This window comes from Bradysia coprophila, chromosome IV, assembly GCF_014529535.1.
Source record: "Bradysia coprophila strain Holo2 chromosome IV, BU_Bcop_v1, whole genome shotgun sequence".
Classification (NCBI taxonomy): Eukaryota; Metazoa; Arthropoda; class Insecta; order Diptera; family Sciaridae; genus Bradysia; species Bradysia coprophila.
In genome coordinates this window covers 10,712,836-10,731,530 of record NC_050738.1, presented here as the reverse complement: position 1 = coordinate 10,731,530, position 18,695 = coordinate 10,712,836, and the positions used below count along the sequence as shown (strand labels likewise).

Below are 18,695 nucleotides of genomic sequence, written 5' to 3'. Positions count from 1 at the left end.
TTGCAAGTAATTTGCATAAGAAACATTTTGGAGAAATTTTCATATAAAAGTAGTTTTTGCAACAAGGACGAAAAGTAGGACTTTCCGTTGCCTTTATGATAAAAGTTTTCTAGGCACACGATTTGTATTGTCAAACTAGGACTACGGCCTCGATTGACAATCTACACATCTAGTGCCTAAAAAAGCATTTATCACTCGGTTGTATAAATAACTATTTCATTCCTGGGACCCTAAAAGTGCGAGTTCGTCAAATGTAAATGAATAATTGAACGAAACATTTAACGAAACTTATGTCTGAACGTACAGTAACTTAAAGATTTTCTATATCTTTAAGTAAGACTTGAGTCCTAAACCTCATAGACACTTCCATTGTTTCATATAAAAGATTCACAATTTCAGCCTGTTTCGGACATCATTTCGAGCAGAATCTACTTTATGTCGGCGTGAGTAGTGAGTAGTTAATCGCACTATAATGTTAGCTCGTTTCTGAGTTAATTCTTTCATTCGAAGTTTTGCTTTGCGTCCGAAACCTTTTTTAATTAGCGAATTAGGCCGAACACACACGAACAATTTTGCGTTGATGAGACCGACAATAATTACACTTCGAAGTGCTCTAACTCGGAAAAGTCACCGTCTATGACCAACTTTTTTTTTGCTGAAAATATTCTGTTTAATACGAGGAACAATAATAAAGGAAAATATGTGAGTTACATCCGACTCTTAATTAAGTCCAATTCAAGCGCACCGTCTGCTGCGATGTACTTACCTCTATTTCTTCAAAAATTGAAAAGTGTATAGGTCTGCTCCAAGGCCATACGAATTGTCAAATTAATGTCAAATTTCCTCCGTTTATATGAAAACCGATATCTGTAGATGAAATCGTGATCGTTCGGCCATTCAAAATTCGTGTTTACAGTTACTTGGAACAAACCTATAGACACCACCGTGTAAACGTCTGTCAAGTCAAGTCAAGTTTCAAACATCATTTACGTCGAGTTGTCATCGTATGTCATCAATAAGTGGTTTTTAATATCTTATCAGCTGCTGTGCCCGTAGTTTTACCTACCGCCTGTACGTGTTTGACCTGTGTGTTACAATTACGTTCGCTATGTCCGAATTAATCAAAAATGTTGTGCTGCAAACGATTTCGAAAGAATGTTACGAGAAATATTTCTACGAAATGAACTTCTTCGATGGTATAAGTTAACAAAACAAAGAAATTTCGAAACGGAACTAATTTAAAATGCTCTTCCGCAGTGGACTGCTTCAAAATATTGCTTAGCAAAGGATTGGGCTGTGCAATAATAGCTGGATCCTTAGGTGTTAAAGTGCCGCAAATATTGAAAATTTGGAAGGCGAAAAGTGCCGAAGGATTGAATTTGTTCAGCATATTTCTGGACCTGTTTGCCATAACATTCAATTTATCGTACAGTTACGTCAAGGGATTTCCCTTTACGGCATGGGGTGACGTGTCCTTTTTGGCACTACAAACTGTGATTGTAGCAAGCTTGGTCTTAACGTACACCGGTGGCATACAGAAAGCATTAGTTTTCATTACTGCGTACCTAACGATTTGCTACGTTTTGATGGGTGGAACTGCGCCTGTCCAATTTTTGTGGTCGATGCAGGGATTCAACATTCCGATCATAGTGTTGGGAAAGCTGTCTCAAGCATACACTAATTTCCAGAACGGAAGCACGGGTCAACTGTCCGTCATCACATGTTTTTTGTTGTTCTTCGGATCACTGGCGAGAATATTTACGTCCATTCAGGAAACTGGTGACACTATGATGATAATGACGTACTGCTTTTCGGCTGCATCGAATGGTGTACTAGTCGCACAATGCATTTACTACTGGAATGCAGCCAAGGGTGAACAACCGAAAGTCACATCGAAGGCAGCTAAAACCAAAAGTAAATCGAAGAAAGTAGACTAAATGACCGCATGGGGTGATGGTAGACATAAAAGACTAATTGTAGGAAAGCTCACGAATTGTAATTTCGATAATAAAGACGCTTCATTTGTAGTTTCACGAATTGCCAAGAGAATTTGCATCTTTCCTATTCGTTAAGACAGCCGGTTCGTCCGGTTTCGAAATTAGTTCATCCAGTTTATAGTTCAGTGCGGGTATGAAGGGTTGATAGGAAGCTAATGGTCCTGAAATTTTGCTTTTAACAATATTCGGTTGACTCCATGTCAGCTCAAACGGAATGGTTCCTGTGAATGGTTCAGCGAATCCCCCACTGTGAGTGACATTATTATTGCTAACAGTGCCAGCAGCGCTATTCTTCTCATCTTCTTCATTTCTTGCCTGTTCTGCTTTCATTTGCTTTTTCATTGCAATCAAATCATGCAACGGATGGGAGACATTTCCACCTTTGAGAACCTTAAGGAATTTTCAGCTTTACAATTCAGTTGATTTGACTGTACTGGTTTCAGATAATAAATTTGAAGACACCTACCTGCAACGTCGTTGAGCTAGCGATCCGTTTAATATCCGGCGGAATTCGATAATTGAAGTCTTCACCAGGTTGTTCAGTTGACGACAATTTTTCCCAATTAATTGGAGATCCCAATGTGCCAATGTACCTTCCTGACATTGTCCAAATACGCACCGAATGGTCAGTGCTGCAACTAAATGTTAAAAGACAAGTAATTCTCAACCAACTCGAAATTGCTTCCCAAACTATTCACTGACCTCACTACCAATTTACAATCGTTAATGTACACCAATCCTTTGACGGACATATTTTTGTGAGCTTTGTACGAGTTTACAAGCAATGGATCTGACTCACGGCGATTCCTGACTGTTCGTTTCGCTCGGCCATCCCAGGGTGTTTTCATTAGGAATGGAAATTCCAGTCGTAATTTCGGCATGTTTATGTGAACAACGTGCGTTTTTTGAACACTATGACCATTGAAGTAAAAGATGAGTCGAGATCAAAGTTTCTTCAATTAACGGCGCCCTTTCGTGCTTTACCAATAATTACAAACTAGCCAAGTTTTGATGTAACCCATGGCAGTTCCAGTGATCAAGTAACGGTTCTCCGAATCAGTGGCCATTGAAATCACACAATCACCAGCCATATGAATCGCATTGAAACTGTCTATAAAACCGCCAGCAATGTGATCGGAAAAAACTTGAACTCGTCCATTTTCGATCGCCACAAAGAGATTTCCGACTTTCGGTAGTGATGGTCTGGTCAATAGGAACAGCATTGCATGAACCGTTTCCGAACGAAATGCTTGCAATTTCGATGGCATTTGAACTACTGAAACTCTTCTTGAACGGAGAGTTCTCCTAAAGGAAGCAACACAGGCAATTAATGGCGGAAAACCGGTGATGATAATTTTGGAAACCTTCGATCATTCGTTGAGCCAGCCATAACTGATGCAGAGCGAGATGCCCCTTTTTCCAAAAAGCCTCCGCTTGTGTCCGATTTACGGCGCTTGAACGGCTGTTGTTTCTCTTGTTTCTGCTTATCGAACTGTTCGATCTGAGAATCACATCGTTGTAAGACGATTTAATATTTACAAAGTCAAGGGTCCTACTTTTACTGTCATCGATGGATTCGTCGTAACACACCGACGGAAAGGTTGTCCAGTTCGTAAATTCCAGAAACATATCGAACCGATATAACTACCCGATACGATGACCTGGTTACGGATATATTCCATCTAACATCAAAATTAACACAGAAGCACAAATAAACCTCTGGATTCCGGACTGCTGCAGCAAAAACGTCGTCAGTGTGACATGTCATCCAATTCGATTCACCACTCACATCGTTCTCGTGGGTGTCCGGAAATTCAACGAAATGGTTATTCCAGCCAACGGCTAATATTCTGAAATCGGTTCATAAAATCATTAAACAATTTCGCTCTCCACCGAATTTCCGATGGAATCTACGCTGAAGGCGAGTCTCACTTTTGATCCAACCAAAATACTGCTGTTACTTCGCACATATATTCGATTGATAAATTACGCAAACAAATGCCGTCTTTCAAATTCCACATCTTCAACGTTCCATTTCTGGCACCGGTAAGTAAGTACAGTTCCCTCAAGTCAAAACAACCAGCGGTGATTTCCACATTCAAAATTTCTCCGCAAAACATTCTCGTGTGAGCTGATTTGATTAACCTTTGTCTCTTTCCCGTCCACGGCTCCCACACTATAATGCAACTGTCGAAGCCACAAGAAACGATCGTTTTGAAAAGGGTATTGTACAATAGCACGGAAACTGGTTGCGAATGTGTGTAGCCGTCGGTTTTCTTCAAATTCAATCGCGGACAACATTTGACCGTTACGATTTTCATATTTGCGAATAGCACCTCTCTAGTGTTGTCGTTGTACAAATGAGTTGCTGGATTCATGTCAGTCAATGTAGTGGACACTAGAATGTAGGTTTGTAGAATCTCTTCACTCTGTGCCCACACCTTCATCACTTTTCCACTATCAATCGAGTATATTCGCTGACCAGAATCTTGAAAGAAAACGTAGGTGATGCCGAAATTATGACCGTGTAACAGTGCCACTGGTCTGTGGGGTAAAGTCGGCACCCAGAGTCTTAAAACACAATCAGGACCTCCCGTCGCGATTATTTCTGAGGATGCGTTGTATGCAAAGCAAGATACACCCTGTTAATGTTCATATTGTCATTGATCCGATTGTTATGCCGAATTTACCGACTTACCCGCAACATTCGCATTATCGTCTCCTTTCGTTGAACACCGAGATCGGTCAACACAAGACCTGGAGCAGGTCTTTCACCAATTTGTATTTCACGGCACTCAGCTGCAGATATCATGCAGTTTAATTGTTCACAATAGTCTACCTGGCGTATCATGTCTTTGTGCTTTTTCGGGAATGTTGAAATGCGAAACTCTGGTATGACTCCCTAAAATTGAAAGAGCCAAAATGAAGTGGTGTACGGTCAAACGAATAGCTTTCCCAAAATTCATTCCAACCTCACAAAATTCTTTCCACGTTGTTCTGCCTACTGAAACCCCAGATGTACTTCGAAATGGTCCTCTCATTTCGGGATTGAATTCTATCAACACTAAATTTCCCACCAAATCTCCGAGTATAATTTTCGAATCAACTTCGGACGTTTTCCCGAACCAATAATTCATCGTGCTGATTGACGACGGTAGATCGGTTATTATAATCTTCAGAAGGAAATTTTTGCCAGCAACATCATAGAAACGGAGATCATTCTCGATGGAACTGGTGCATATTACCGACACATCGGGCATGCATATAAGGTCCAATATCCACGTTTTGGCAACGATTAGATTTGCTGAAATAAATTGTTGAAGTCATTCAGCACGCTAATGCTCGGTGAATGATTCTTATCTCTCACAGTTTTTCGATATTTCGGTTTTCTGCAGTTTTAAATCTTGAGTCCAAAAGTTTATTGTACCGTCCTTGCTGACAGTTATGTAATTCGCATGAGTGTAGTTTACGCTTCGATCCTACAATAAAGTTCCCATTTAGTACGAGCCGTAGTCTACGACCGGTTTAATGAAAGTCAAAATTTCTTTCAATTTACTGGTAAGATTACTGGACTGAGCCTTATTCGTATGATTAAAAATCGATGATGGCTCTCACGCACTACAGGTTTATCCACAATCGGTAAATTCAGACTTTCCTTCTGATTATTTGGATCATCGCATTGGAATTCGTAGATCAAGTGCGACACAAATTCATCAAAATCACAATGATCGTCACGGGTCGTATTAATCTGAAGTAAGATCATTTTATCGTGATACCAGAAGAGAATATTCCAATAAAAATTACTTTTAAAAATAGCGATTTCATTTGATCAGGCGAGAATGTTATATCGAACGGCTTTAACACCTCTTCTAACTCATTGATTGTGAATTTTTGTTCCTTGGCTTCCTTAAAAATGATTGACAAACGCTTCAGATCATCTTGATTGAGGTTTTTGTACAACGCTCCTTTCTTACTGTTGCCAGTATCCCATTCACCCATGTTTTCTCGTACAAAATATTTCAACGAATGACAAAGAATGGGATGTGTTGCATTGATTAAAATGAAAAAGAAGGGCGCGTGACAGGACAGGTCTTTGAGATTAAATTGGAATCGTTTTCCCATTTTATAAAAGTGATTCCACATGCACTCATCTGTTATCGAGAACGACGACGAAGACACAAAAAAAAAAAAAACAATGAGCAGATCACCGTCAAACGTTACATGGCAATACATCAAAACGTATATTAAACCTTAACTCTCTCAAGCACCGAAGCTGACAGTGCTATGGTTAAACCTAATGAAGTAAAAGGTGCGCTTACGAAAATTTGGGAGGAAATGGAAAATCCGATTCAATAAACGCTATAGCCAGTGAATATGTAAGGATTTCTTACTAAGAACCGATTATTTTTCGCTTCACTCAGTGAGGGCTGTGGGAAGGTTGCATTTCGAGCCGAAGGCGAGTGCCATGCAACATAAAAATTTCCCAGCGAGATAGTACGGTACTTTGTTGTCTTGTGAGCAGAAAATACGAAAAATCGGTTTTGAGCAATACGGTAATGAGGCATTTTCTGGCCGCAAGACAACAAAATAGTTTCCGTAATGTAATTTCATAAAGTTCTTAGTATGTTGTTTGTACCATATTACGGTGCTTCATTTGTGGCAATGTATTTATATACAAATCTAATTTAGTGTGAGTGTACAGTCCAACTAAACACTCTCACTTTCAGTGTTATATTTGAATATTATAATTTGAATAAAATCTTTCTCTGTGTAGTGTTTTTGTAGTTGAGGAAAATAATTCGATAAAAGCCCGATGTATCATGCGTGAACGCTCGTTATTAAATGTTCATATTTCAATCCGTTTAATCACTGTTCGCTTCACATTCAGTATAAGGAGAAACACCGAACGGAACTAATCCATTTTTCGCGTTATCGTTGATAGAGGTAGATATTCTTGGTCACAGTACTAGTACATAGACTGTGATTTGTGAATTATTTCATTTCTAATCATCGTCTGTGTTATAAATTGCCTGCAGTACAATGATTTTTAAGATGAAAGTGAAATAAAAGTGATTTTTGACACAGAAAATGAAATATGAGTGCACTAGCACAGCACATTCAGAATTAGAACCACATATTCCATTCATATACTTGGAGACAGTTAGAAAAGTTATTAAATTTATGAATGAATAAAATCTGTTTCTATGTGTGTTTTACTATGATGAGGCTCTTATGTATGCCTTCATTCACTAGTATGCTACGCTACATACACTAAATTGATAGAGTCGGATGAATGAGACGTGTGTATTTCTCGAATGTACTACTCCTTGCATGAAAATGCATTATATTTTGTTGTGTGAATGTTGTTTTGATCAAGCATGTGTTTCTCGACGTAACGGATTATAGCAATTTTTATTTGTTGGAATGAGAGTCTCAAGTTTCTTTAGTACCGATAAGACGGTATCACTTCGACTGTTCAATGTTAAAAGTGTTTTTTTTCAGTTTGCTGTTTTTGTTTGTAAACACTGAAAGATGTATAGTAATATATTTGTGTAAAATTGAGTTCAGTCAAGGGCATGTGTATGCTTGAGATGATAAATCAAGTTCATCAACACATTTACAAGGCATTTGGCTGACCATACATTATTGCGTACATCTTTTACATGTAGAATGTGATCATTTTAAAGGAAATGCATTACTGCGCATCAATTTTTTTCATTAAATTTTATGACACACTTTCGTCGGAATAAAGATGAGGAACAGTGAAAATGTTGTCTGTTTCAGATCTGAAAAACAAAATGTTACTACCGACTGATTCAACTTGCTCAATAGTTTTTATAATACTGCTGCTTAACACAAATGTTGATTTGATCAATTCATCGAAGTGTAATCGAACTCCCGAAGGTCATGGAGCACTAAAAACACCGGCAGACGGAAGATTTCATATACGAATTTTAGAAAATACCGACAAATATACGCCGGGAAAAACTTATACGAGTAAGTCCACCAGATAAGTCTGAATGAATGCCTATTTTGAGTACGATTATGTTCCAGTTAAGCTAGAAGGAATTGATGCAGGTCAACGAACTATGCCACCGTTGAAACACAAATTTTCTGGTTTTATGTTGGTTGTTGAGAAGAAGTCCAATGACTCAATGGCGGTGAGTTTAAAGTTAATTTTAAATAACAAGGTAAATCAGAAGACCCGAGACCGAAAGAAATTACGACCGGTATAGTCTATCACATGCTTTTATCTAATATCATTACTGGCTTATCATGTAACAAATCGAGCGGAAGATGCAGTCGGCATTCAAATCTTAATGACATAATAAAGAGAGCATTATCAGCTGCTTCTTTTCCGTCAATGCTAGAACCACCTGAATTAGTGAAGATGGAAAAAGAGTGGAAGAAGCCTGGCGTTGCGTTAAATAATACAATACAACGAACATTCATCACCATTTCGTAACTTTTCGGTCGAGACGATGGGATTCAACAAATATATTCGTCAAATTGTTAGGGAAAAAAAACTAAATTTGGCTTCCGGCGATCAAAAAACAAAATCAGAGAAATTGCGTGGCACGTGGAAATGCTACTCGACACGGAAATTGATCAGAAAAGGACCAAATTTCCATACATTATCCAATTAATATTTAGCTCAGAAATACGAGAATCGTACTAAATACACGCTCATCTAAAATGTAAAGTGTTGTTTTAGGATCATTCAATTTTAACAGTTGGTACTTTATCACGACCTGAGGGAGACTCATTGACCAAAATTACTTGTTCGAATATGGTCTCACACACCACAACGACACCGAAAAGCGAAATTCAAGTAAATACTCTTGTGTCCTTATTGCGATCATAGTTTCTCTGCATCTACGCAATAACTGCCGAACGCAATTCCGTAGATAATGTGGAAAGCTCCGCAAGTTGGTAGTGGTTGTGTCGTTTTCAAAGCTACTGTCATTGAACATCGAGATGTCTGGTACATGGATGATGGACCACTGACGAAAGAATTTTGTGAAGAACAGAATTTCGATGACGAATTTAGTATTCCGGTAAAATGTTGTGCTTGTACTGAGGCGAAATACGAGCTCACATTTGAAGGTCTTTGGTCAAGGAATACACACCCGAAAGATTTTCCATCCAACGTGTTCAATACGAAATTCAGTGACATTATTGGTGCAAGTCACACTGCTTCTTACAGGTAGAGGCCGAAGTAATTTTCCATTTTTCATTTCATATTCTTGAGCTATTGCATTTAGATTTTGGAAATATGGTCAAACTGCATCCGATGGTTTAATGCAAGTTGCCGAACATGGCTCTACTAAAGAATTAGAGTCGGAACTAAAGGCACAAGTAGTTTTTTTGTAAATTTGATCTTCCACTCATTTTTACCGTTTCTTCTAAACATAGAGTGGAGAAATTCGAACTATTATTAAAGCCAAAGGGCTCGTTCATCCAAATGTAACCGGAAAAACGTTTGCTGTGTTTCGCGTTGACCGGAATCACAGTAAATATCATTCTAAATAACTTGCTTCTTCTTTTCTAGTAAGAGGCATACTTTCAGGCCAGGTATCGTTCGTTTCAATGATTCATCCATCTCCTGACTGGTTCCTTGGTGTCTCCGGACTAGAACTTTGTAAAGAAGAGGGCTGTAGTTGGGTTGAAAGTAGAACGTTAGAACTATATCCATGGGACGCAGGAACTGGTTAGTGTAACAGTTTTCAGTTGAAGTTTTGAAGTTCAATTTATCAATATTTGAATCTAGATTCGGGAATCACGTATGACTCACCTAATGAACCAACAACTCCTCGAGAATTCATTCGTCGCATTCGTGCAGATTATCCAAACGACCCTAGGTCACCGTTTTTTGATCCAAATGCCAATATGAAGCCACTCGCCCGTCTCTATATATCTCGACAAAGGGTATACGAAAAAGACTGTCCGGCCGAGACTGGTGAGTTTGACGAAAGAATATTTGATTCGAATTAATTTCGGTCGAACTAAATGTTTAGATGATGCATCAAGGAAGGAATGTGCTCTTGGTCCATGGGAAGAACAAAAGGCATGCGATACACAATGTGGTCACGGAAACAAACATCTACAGAGGCACTATTTGAACGAGCATTTGGCTTCACAAGCAGGATGTAGAGATGTATTAACACAACGCATTCCATGTTATGGCACGAATTGTGGAAACCACCGCTCAGGTAGGAATCAACAGTCTGAAAATTGTATCAATATAATCAACAAAATAATGTAATTCTATCAGACGAAATCGAAGAAATCACTCAGCCATCGTGTGCTTTAACTCCATGGAGTGATTGGAGTGAATGTTCGGTAAGATGTGGGCACGGAAATCGGACCAAAACTCGTAGATATGTTCAGAGAAACGGAAAGAAATATTGTGAGGTAAGACGATAAAATCGAAAATATAGTTCCATTTACGTTGGATCCTATGGATAACTTTGATCGTTTAATAGGGCGGAACCAACTATCCACCATTGACGAAGTCCTTACCATGTCACATTCCATGTTCTGGTGAAATAACCAATTTACACAATGGAGGCGAAGAGGATCAGGTAAAGCGTTAGGCACTTTCTGTGCATATTACACAACGATAGTGGGTCACAGCTTGAAAATTCAGAACTCACCAATTAATAATAGAAAATATTCATTCGTTATGTTGATTAAAACTCTTGTCATTACAGTTTTTAAACGCAATAAACTAATTGTTATTAGTACAGAACCGCTTGAGTTATTAAACAAAATCATTTAGAGCGATATTTTCCAAAGTCTAGATCAATAAGTCTAGATTATAGTTTCGTAGAATGATCGGTCACTGAAATAATTGCATCAAACGTTACTATCATTGCAATGGTTGTGATGGGGTATCGACAACAGCAACATTAACATCATTGCCTTCAAGGTTTTTTTTTGCTTTTTTGTGCTTCCCAAACCGTTCATCAATTAATGCCTCCTAAGCTCCTAAATGTACCATTTTGATCTCATTACCTCCACATAATTAACATTCAAATGACTAATAGTTTGTATCTCTCTACTGTACTTTACAGTTGAGCAAGCGAACTTTCAGTAGCTCGATATATGAAACTATTTTAAGCTACTAGAACTGAAAAAGGGTTTCTTGGTTCTCGATGTCAACTTCATTACTAACCGAAATACCGTTTTACAGTTCTAGTAGCATAGATATTTATGTAATTTTGAATGTCTAGAACTAGAAAAGCCAAGTGTGAAGAAAGTGAACTACTGGAGAAAAAAACACATATTCGACTGTAAGGTAAGAACTGGCATCGAAAGTACAGTGAATGATGAATTATTTTGAATTTTTCTTTGTAAAATATTGTAGAGAGGTTCCAGACGGAGGTCGTTGCAGCGATGTAACAACTATGTGGTTCTACAACTGGGATACTAAACGTTGCGACATGTTCAGTTATGGTTGTGGTGAACATCAGAATACGTTTTTGACATATGAAAATTGTTCGAAAACTTGCTTACGTCGGAAATCCATGTTTCAAACACATCTGAAACCGAATGGACGGAAAGGAAAATCGAGGAGTAGACATCGATTACTGACGAGTCTATGAGATGTTTGATAAAAAGGAATTATTAAGCAGAACATTCTTAATAAATTAGTTACTGAATGGCTTTACAGAATGAGTATTGAGTCACTACTTTCCTAACGATTTACGCCTCCAATAATTCTCTTCACTTCTTGCCGCTGAACCGATGAACTAATATCATCTCATTTACAAATCGTATGGCGTCGATCTGTTCTATTGATATGAAATAAAATAATCGCGAAGGTACTCGATTAACCAATTAAAACTTCGATGCGTGTTTAGTCTACAACAGTTGATTTCAACCAAACCTAGTTCGAAATTTTCTTCGAATGTTTTACAGCTTGATCACTCAAGCAAACAAAAATGCTTATATACGTGTTCAATGTTCATACGACTTTAAAAATCACACACACGTGCAAGGACAGCTAAAGCAAATTTCGGAGAAATCAACCAAATCAATCGGTAATAGTAGATTACATTGGATGCTGCGGAGGTACAGTCGAAGAAATTTAGTTTTCGGGTTTTCCAAAGGTATTAATCTTATTTAACCCACACTTTATCCCACAACAATGGAATCCACAAATTTAAATTTAGTTAACACAACGGTCACAATGACGGCGCTGCAGTCACGATTTCAAAATGTGATATAGGGTGGATAAACTAAATTTTGGTTTTGGTTACATTTTCTCTTGGTTTTTAATTATTACATCAGGCTTCTAAATTAAGAGTACCTTTATGCAATATAAACCGTTTGAGTTTGAAAAAAGATGTTTTGTATCAGTGAACGATATAGGAAAGCGTTCAGTACGTCTCAACATACAAAAGAACGTAAAATATAATTGTACAGTTAGCCACCCTACGTCCGTCATCGCTTCTATTGTCTTCAAAAACATATTGTGTGCTTGTCATGATATGTATCAGACGTTTGTTTATTTATGTGTCTCATCTAAAATGCTGGCCAGCAAAATTTTGATCATTAAATTCAACGGCAAAATTGATCTAAATGTTAAAGTAATTGTGAATAATAGTGAAGTTAATGTGGTTTTGTTTTCTCTTCATAAAGGAATTTGCATCAGTTCGATGTAAAGTGCGGAGCACCATTGGAAAAAAAACTTGTCGCTGAAGAATGATCAAAAAGTTGCTGGACGCAATAGCTTCAACTAATGCTTTGCAGGATATAGAATCGAAATTAGAGAAACACCAAGAGCCGTCCATTTGAAATCTTCATCATCATCATTTCAACTAAAGGTTTTTTTTTAACGAAACGGAAGTTCGCTCGCAGATTCGGATCGGAACATCTCATTCGTTTTCGCTAAAGCTCGTAGCCGTCATTAATCATGATTCCCATGAAGAATCGCCAAAAATACAAAATTGGCAAGGGATGAAGAAACGCCGGCAAAAACAAAGAATGATAAATTTGTCTTTGTTGCGTTTCTTCACACTTTGGCGATTCTTCGTGGTGATTAAACAAATCCTTGGAAATTTATCCTTTTACGAAATTTATCTAAAAGGCGTTATTTGTTCGAAGCTAGTGAATCTACCCTTTTATAAAAGTTACGAAATGCTGCCTGGTTCGATCCTAAGGAAACTCTTATTTTACGTCAGGTAACGGCATCTTGTTCGATCCTAGGGAATTCATACTTTAACAAAAGATCCCGAGGACACTATCATTTTACGAAAGATAATGTAGAGACATTTCAAAAACGTATTTTTACACTTTGGCGTTTCCTCACACTCTGGCGATTTTTCTCTTCTTCTCTTCACACTATCGATTTTTCTTGGCAATTCATCATTATGAGGTTCCGAGCCTACGCTGAAATTGTAGCCTATATTTCTGTTCGAAATTTTTGATCGCTGATATCTTTTTACGAGAGCCCTTTTTGAAAAATGTACGACCACATTTTCGAGTAAAAATATGTCAGCTTTGAATAAAAAATAAAATTGTCTGTGAAAGTTCCATGTGCTTTGAGAAAACTGTACCGATGCCCCAAATTTCCATCAAAGGTACACTTTTCTCAAAGCACATGGAACTTTCACAGACAATTTTATTTTTTATTCAAAGCTGACATATTTTTACTCGAAAATGTGGTCGTACATTTTTCAAAAAGGGCTCTCGTAAAAAGATATCAGCGATCAAAAATTTCGAAACGCAGAAATGTAGGCTACAATTTCAGCGTAGGCTCGGAACCTGTTATGGTTGATTTGTTAAATCAACAAGAAAAATCGCCATAATGTGAAGAAAAACCAAGAAATATCGCCAAAGAGTAAAGAAACTCCAAGGATCATAGAGAATTGAAAATTTGTCTTTATGGCGTTTCTTCACACTTCTGAGACTTTTCTTGATGATTTAACAAATCAACTAAATATGATGAATTGTCAAGAAAAATCGCCAAAGTGTGAAGAAACTCCAAAATATGACAAATCGCCAAATAATACAATATTGTCGATTTGACTATAACTTTTATTTAGAAAAAGATTGTACGGGACAGCAATGAAAGTAAATAGATAGGTATGGCCAAACGTTCAAATTTGTTCTAGCTGGAGCACATACGGACTTGCATGGCGCCACCTCAAACAAACTCATTTCTAGTGCAAATTTCCACTAGAAATGAGTTAGTTTGAGGTGGCGCCATGCAAATCCGTATGTGCTCCGACTTGTATGGACTGGCCATACCTACTTATCTACTTTCATTGCGGGACAGTATGTACTGCATATCATATAATTCCTCTCTCTTGTGTTTATCTGTGTTCTACGAAGCCAAAATATAATTTCGGACTACAAGTAAACCGTCTCGACCAGTAGTTATTTTCCTAAGTTCCTAATGAGTGCAAAAAGGCTATTTCAACATTAGTTAGGAAAGCATAATTTTTATGTGAATGTTTCTGAGGTTTTCAATCTTAATATTTTCATGAAGTTACAAATAATCCACAGAAAATTTTATTATCCTAGAACGAGGTCGGAAATACATCAAATAAATCAAATAGAAAACAGACTTGGAAATTGTTATTTTGTCTAAAAGTTGATATTAAAATTCTTTGGAAATCGTAAATCGCATAATTGCATGAGCAGGCATCTCAGGATTATAAATCAGGAACTTTGAAGTTCGTCATACATTCATATTCTTATCTTATTCCTGACCAGATTCTGTTTTCATGATTGAGCTCAATCATGAGCTTCACTTATACAAAGAGTTGAATTGATTTCCTATGCCAAATTGTAATTTGGCGAAAAAGAATGTTCCGAATCTGCGTTTCGTTAAAAAAAAAAGCCTTTAGTTGAAATGATGATGATGAAGATTTCAAATGGACGGCTCTTGGTGTTTCTCTAATTTCGATTCTATATCCTGCAAAGCATTAGTTGAAGCTATTGCGTCCAGCAACTTTTTGATCATTCTTCAGCGACAAGTTTTTTTTCCAATGGTGCTCCGCACTTTACATCGAACTGATGCAAATTCCTTTATGAGGAGAAAACAAAACCACATTAACTTCACTATTATTCACAATTACTTTAACATTTAGATCAATTTTGCCGTTGAATTTAATGATCAAAATTTTGCTGGCCAGCATTTTAGATGAGACACATAAATAAACAAACGTCTGATAATTATCATGACAAGCACACAATATGTTTTTGAAGACAATAGAAGCGATGACGGACGTAGGGTGGCTAAATGTACAATTATATTTTACGTTCTTTTGTATGTTGAGACGTACTGAACGCTTTCCTATATCGTTCACTGATACAAAACATCTTTTTTCAAACTCAAACGGTTTATATTGCATAAAGGTACTCTTAATTTAGAAGCCTGATGTAATAATTAAAAACCAAGAGAAAATGTAACCAAAACCAAAATTTAGTTTATCCACCCTATATCACATTTTGAAATCGTGACTGCAGCGCCGTCATTGTGACCGTTGTGTTAACTAAATTTAAATTTGTGGATTCCATTGTTGTGGGATAAAGTGTGGGTTAAATAAGATTAATACCTTTGGAAAACCCGAAAACTAAATTTCTTCGACTGTAGTTCATTACACGATGGATCAATTTTGTGATACGAGCCGAACTCACAAGTGTTGATTTTGTATAAAACATATAAATACGATGTTCGTTTAAGTGCCCATTCCACTTAAAAAAAGTACGCCGTGAGAGAGCCGTTAGAGCGCCGTGAGAGAGCAAACTGTCAAATAAACAAAGAAAAATTGAAAAAATTCAATTTTGTCTCTCACACGGAGTACTTTTTTTGGTAAGAGGAAACTAAGCATTAGATTCCTATTGAAAGGGCTGCTTGGTCCACCACAAAGCTTTGGAAACGGTTATTTTGAATAGTATAGAGTGTGCATATCCGAGCCGAAGGCGAGGTATGCAACTACACGAGTCAAAATAACCGTTTCCAAGGCGAGTTGCTTAAAACCACACGAGTGAGTTCGCGAGTTCACAAAATTGATTCCGAGTGTAATGAACTACCAAGCAGAATCCAATGTATGCTGTTTTATTGCCTATTCACCCGGAATATTGTTGGTACGAGTACATTTTTCCACCCAAGGACCTGACAGTTCAAAACCAAAAGTGTTCAAGAAGACAACTAGCAGATTCTTGAATATCAAAAGATTATTCTAAATTAATGTATAATTTCACAACATTTATGTCGCGCTATTTCATTCACTGCCAGACTAATAATAAACATAAAAAATACCGATAGCACAAAACCAACAAAACAAATCTATTGTGCTGCATTGAAATGTTTATAAACGAATCTAGTCTGCTCATGAAATCGGCTCACACTTCTTCATAACATTAATCCCGAAAGCATCACTGGCAACACTACTATTTTGATGACATGTTGACAAACTACTTCGACTGTTTTGTTTTTGTGAAGTGCTAGATTCATATTTTGCGTAATATTTGTCGATTTTGGTGGTATTACAATAAATTTTGCTGTGAAGTGAAGTGATAATAAAGTGAATGATAATAAAGACAAAAGTGTTGATTGTTTTTGAAAATAAGTGAAAAATGCAAAAATTGAAATTGTTTGGCCATAGGTGTTTGTCGAAGTTGAAAAAATTGAAATTATGACTATAGACAAAATGGCCGTCACTTATTTTTGTGTGATTTTTTTTTTTAAGTTTTTAATGAATTTGCTTAGATTGGTGTGCACTTAATTCAAGTGACAAAGTTTGTGATATTAAAACTAAAATAACATCGCGACTCATTGTTTCGATTTCAGTGCAAAAGAATGTTTCATGTGATATATTTTTGCTGATAAGTAATGAAAATCTCCTGATATGTAATGAATTTTCATATGAATATTCCTTCACTTGTGATGTAATGAAAAAGTTCCCACATGTAACGATCGCTTTCCGCGGGTGGGAAATGTACGTGTAACAACAATATTCCGGGTGAATAGGCAATAAAAAAAATTGCTTTCGTTTTTAGTGACATTTTGATAATAAAATTTAATAAACGCAAGATGATAACACTTGACTGCAAATTTTGAATTTAAACCTTAGAGTAATTATACCTAGAGAGGAAATTTGTACGACGAAATGTGGTCCCAACATCAGTTTGTATAAGATACACATTTCGTATAATTTTACACCAATACATGCATGCGTTCGCTTCTGATAGTTCAATTTGCCCTCTTAATTAAGAGGGCAAACACACATACCAATAAAAATTTCGTATTTGATGTTGGGACCACATATTTTACGTAATTTTGTTCCAAATTTCCTCTCTAGGTATAATTACTCTTAGATTTAAACACTGAGTAGAATGTGTTGTTGTTTTTGAGTGGAACTAATGAAGAAAAAAACATTTCTGAGGAATTTTTATGAAAAAAAAGAACCTTCCAGTTGCACACGTCACTTGAAAATCTAAGATGCAAAACAGAAATGGTTTTAATTCGAAAAGGAAATTAATCACTTGAAGTCTTCGTTCGGCAACAAAGTCAAATTACAGGAAAAATATCAACACTTCTACAGTAAAAATTTTACTGCATTTATACTCACACTGCTAAATACAATAGCTGGATACAGCACACCCCCCCTGAACAAAAATAAGGTTTTACCGAAATGCACCCAAAAATTGATCGCTGTTCTGAATAGAGGGACCCTAGGGGAGTTCAAAACGATGGTCCGTTAAGCTGGACCAGATGCTTCCCCACACCCATACAACTAAGGAAAAAATTGTATGGGCTGGGGAAGCATCTGGTCCAGCTTAACGGACCATCGTTTTGAACTCCCCTAGGGTCCCTCTATTCAGAACAGCGATCAATTTTTGGGTGCATTTCGGTAAAACTTTATTTTTGTTCAGGGCGGGTGTGACAGTATCCCTTCGTTTGAATTTATTTTCACAAACCAGAAATCTGTTTTATCTCGAAACACACACAAAATATCTACAAAGTAAAAAAAAACCTTCTGTAGAACGTTAAATCTCCACATCAAACTGATTTATAAGAAGAATAAGGTTCAGAAGTAAAAGTGTTGAAAAGGATCGAAACTCGATTCACCATACATTTTCCATACTTAGGAACGGTTGTGTCGTCTTCTGAAGTTCAAAGTACATCTTGAGTGACTGCAAGTGAAGGGTGCGTATCTCTGCTTTACAGTAAGCCCATATTCGTTGCAAGTAATTGAGTTTCTGTTCATTTTATGAAGTCAAATAAATGAGGTTTTCGACCTACTACGAAGTAGGAGGAAAGCAACATTCCAGCTACAACACCGTAGACAATTCAGCGGATACGCGCTGTTGCAAGCCAGCCGGACTGTCCAAACATTGACCATATTTTGAGTCATAAGTCGAGAACGGGTGGCGACCCTTACCGATCATAAAACTCTTTATGAAGGTCTGTCAAAGGCCTACAAAACTTCAAATTTTAGAAACATGTCTATCTCGAGCTATTACAAAAATAACTATTTCACTACCCTTTGAATTAATTGCAACTAAAAAAACGTTTATTTTCCAATGCATTAAATTTTAAATACACAAAAGTTAACTTAGCTATTCCGACAAAAAGATCTCATTTAAATACAACAAAATGGTGAAAGGTTTCTGGTTTTTAGTGTTGTAACAAAGCACCTAGCAGGGAGATGCGGGAAATCAGAAACAAAACTACAT

The 18,695-nt window shown here is 37.0% G+C and overlaps 3 protein-coding genes and 1 long non-coding RNA gene across 6 annotated transcripts; 2 read left to right on the top strand and 2 right to left on the bottom strand.

Annotated features, from left to right (window-relative positions):
• Positions 1-602: 602 nt before the first annotated feature.
• Positions 603-18,573, bottom strand: LOC119066203. The gene is made up of 3 exons (XR_005085716.1): positions 18,563-18,573; positions 16,333-16,336; positions 603-748 (listed from the first exon to the last, which is right to left on the bottom strand). It is a non-coding gene; the product is annotated as an uncharacterized LOC119066203 (long non-coding RNA).
• LOC119066198 (mannose-P-dolichol utilization defect 1 protein homolog) lies at positions 999-2,037 on the top strand. Its single transcript, XM_037168517.1, has 2 exons — positions 999-1,196; positions 1,258-2,037. The coding sequence occupies exons 1-2, from the start codon at positions 1,109-1,111 to the stop codon at positions 1,935-1,937; spliced, it is 768 nt and encodes a 255-aa protein (XP_037024412.1). The 5' UTR covers positions 999-1,108; the 3' UTR covers positions 1,938-2,037.
• LOC119066190 (WD repeat-containing protein on Y chromosome) lies at positions 2,007-6,025 on the bottom strand. Of its 2 annotated transcripts, none has more exons than XM_037168503.1 (13): positions 5,802-6,025; positions 5,554-5,745; positions 5,365-5,476; positions 4,970-5,301; positions 4,696-4,899; positions 3,930-4,639; positions 3,715-3,847; positions 3,554-3,658; positions 3,362-3,498; positions 2,982-3,302; positions 2,700-2,909; positions 2,464-2,635; positions 2,007-2,387 (listed from the first exon to the last, which is right to left on the bottom strand). In XM_037168503.1, exons 1-13 carry the CDS (start codon positions 5,994-5,996, stop codon positions 2,031-2,033), a joined length of 3,180 nt encoding a protein of 1,059 aa, XP_037024398.1. In that variant the 5' UTR covers positions 5,997-6,025; the 3' UTR covers positions 2,007-2,030. The 2 variants fall into 2 exon arrangements, with proteins under 2 accessions (XP_037024398.1, XP_037024399.1); XM_037168504.1 differs by having other exon boundaries at positions 2,982-3,299.
• Positions 6,856-11,637, top strand: LOC119066193 (spondin-1-like). 2 transcript variants are annotated; one of them, XM_037168508.1, is made up of 13 exons: positions 6,856-6,941; positions 7,782-7,994; positions 8,052-8,158; positions 8,713-8,829; positions 8,906-9,204; positions 9,263-9,356; positions 9,414-9,510; positions 9,568-9,708; positions 9,769-9,957; positions 10,016-10,210; positions 10,273-10,412; positions 10,484-10,582; positions 11,234-11,637. In XM_037168508.1, the coding sequence occupies exons 2-13, from the start codon at positions 7,796-7,798 to the stop codon at positions 11,237-11,239; spliced, it is 1,683 nt and encodes a 560-aa protein (XP_037024403.1). In that variant the 5' UTR covers positions 6,856-6,941; positions 7,782-7,795; the 3' UTR covers positions 11,240-11,637. The 2 variants fall into 2 exon arrangements, with proteins under 2 accessions (XP_037024403.1, XP_037024402.1); XM_037168507.1 differs by lacking the exon at positions 11,234-11,637 and having other exon boundaries at positions 10,484-10,793.
• Positions 18,574-18,695: the final 122 nt, after the last annotated feature.

Coding starts and splice junctions, on each gene's coding strand:
- LOC119066198 (XM_037168517.1), top strand. CDS start 1,109: ATGTCCGAATTAATCAAAAATGTTGTGCTGCAAACGATTTCGAAAGAA. Junction 1,197..1,257: donor CGAAATGAACTTCTTCGATG/GTATAAGTTAAC, acceptor GCTCTTCCGCAG/TGGACTGCTTCAAAATATTG.
- LOC119066190 (XM_037168503.1), bottom strand. CDS start 5,996: ATGGGTGAATGGGATACTGGCAACAGTAAGAAAGGAGCGTTGTACAAA. Junction 4,900..4,969: donor CGTGGAAAGAATTTTGTGAG/GTTGGAATGAAT, acceptor TTTCAATTTTAG/GGAGTCATACCAGAGTTTCG. Junction 2,388..2,463: donor CTAGCTCAACGACGTTGCAG/GTAGGTGTCTTC, acceptor AAATTCCTTAAG/GTTCTCAAAGGTGGAAATGT.
- LOC119066193 (XM_037168507.1), top strand. CDS start 7,796: ATGTTACTACCGACTGATTCAACTTGCTCAATAGTTTTTATAATACTG. Junction 9,205..9,262: donor AGTCACACTGCTTCTTACAG/GTAGAGGCCGAA, acceptor TATTGCATTTAG/ATTTTGGAAATATGGTCAAA. Junction 10,413..10,483: donor ACGGAAAGAAATATTGTGAG/GTAAGACGATAA, acceptor ATCGTTTAATAG/GGCGGAACCAACTATCCACC.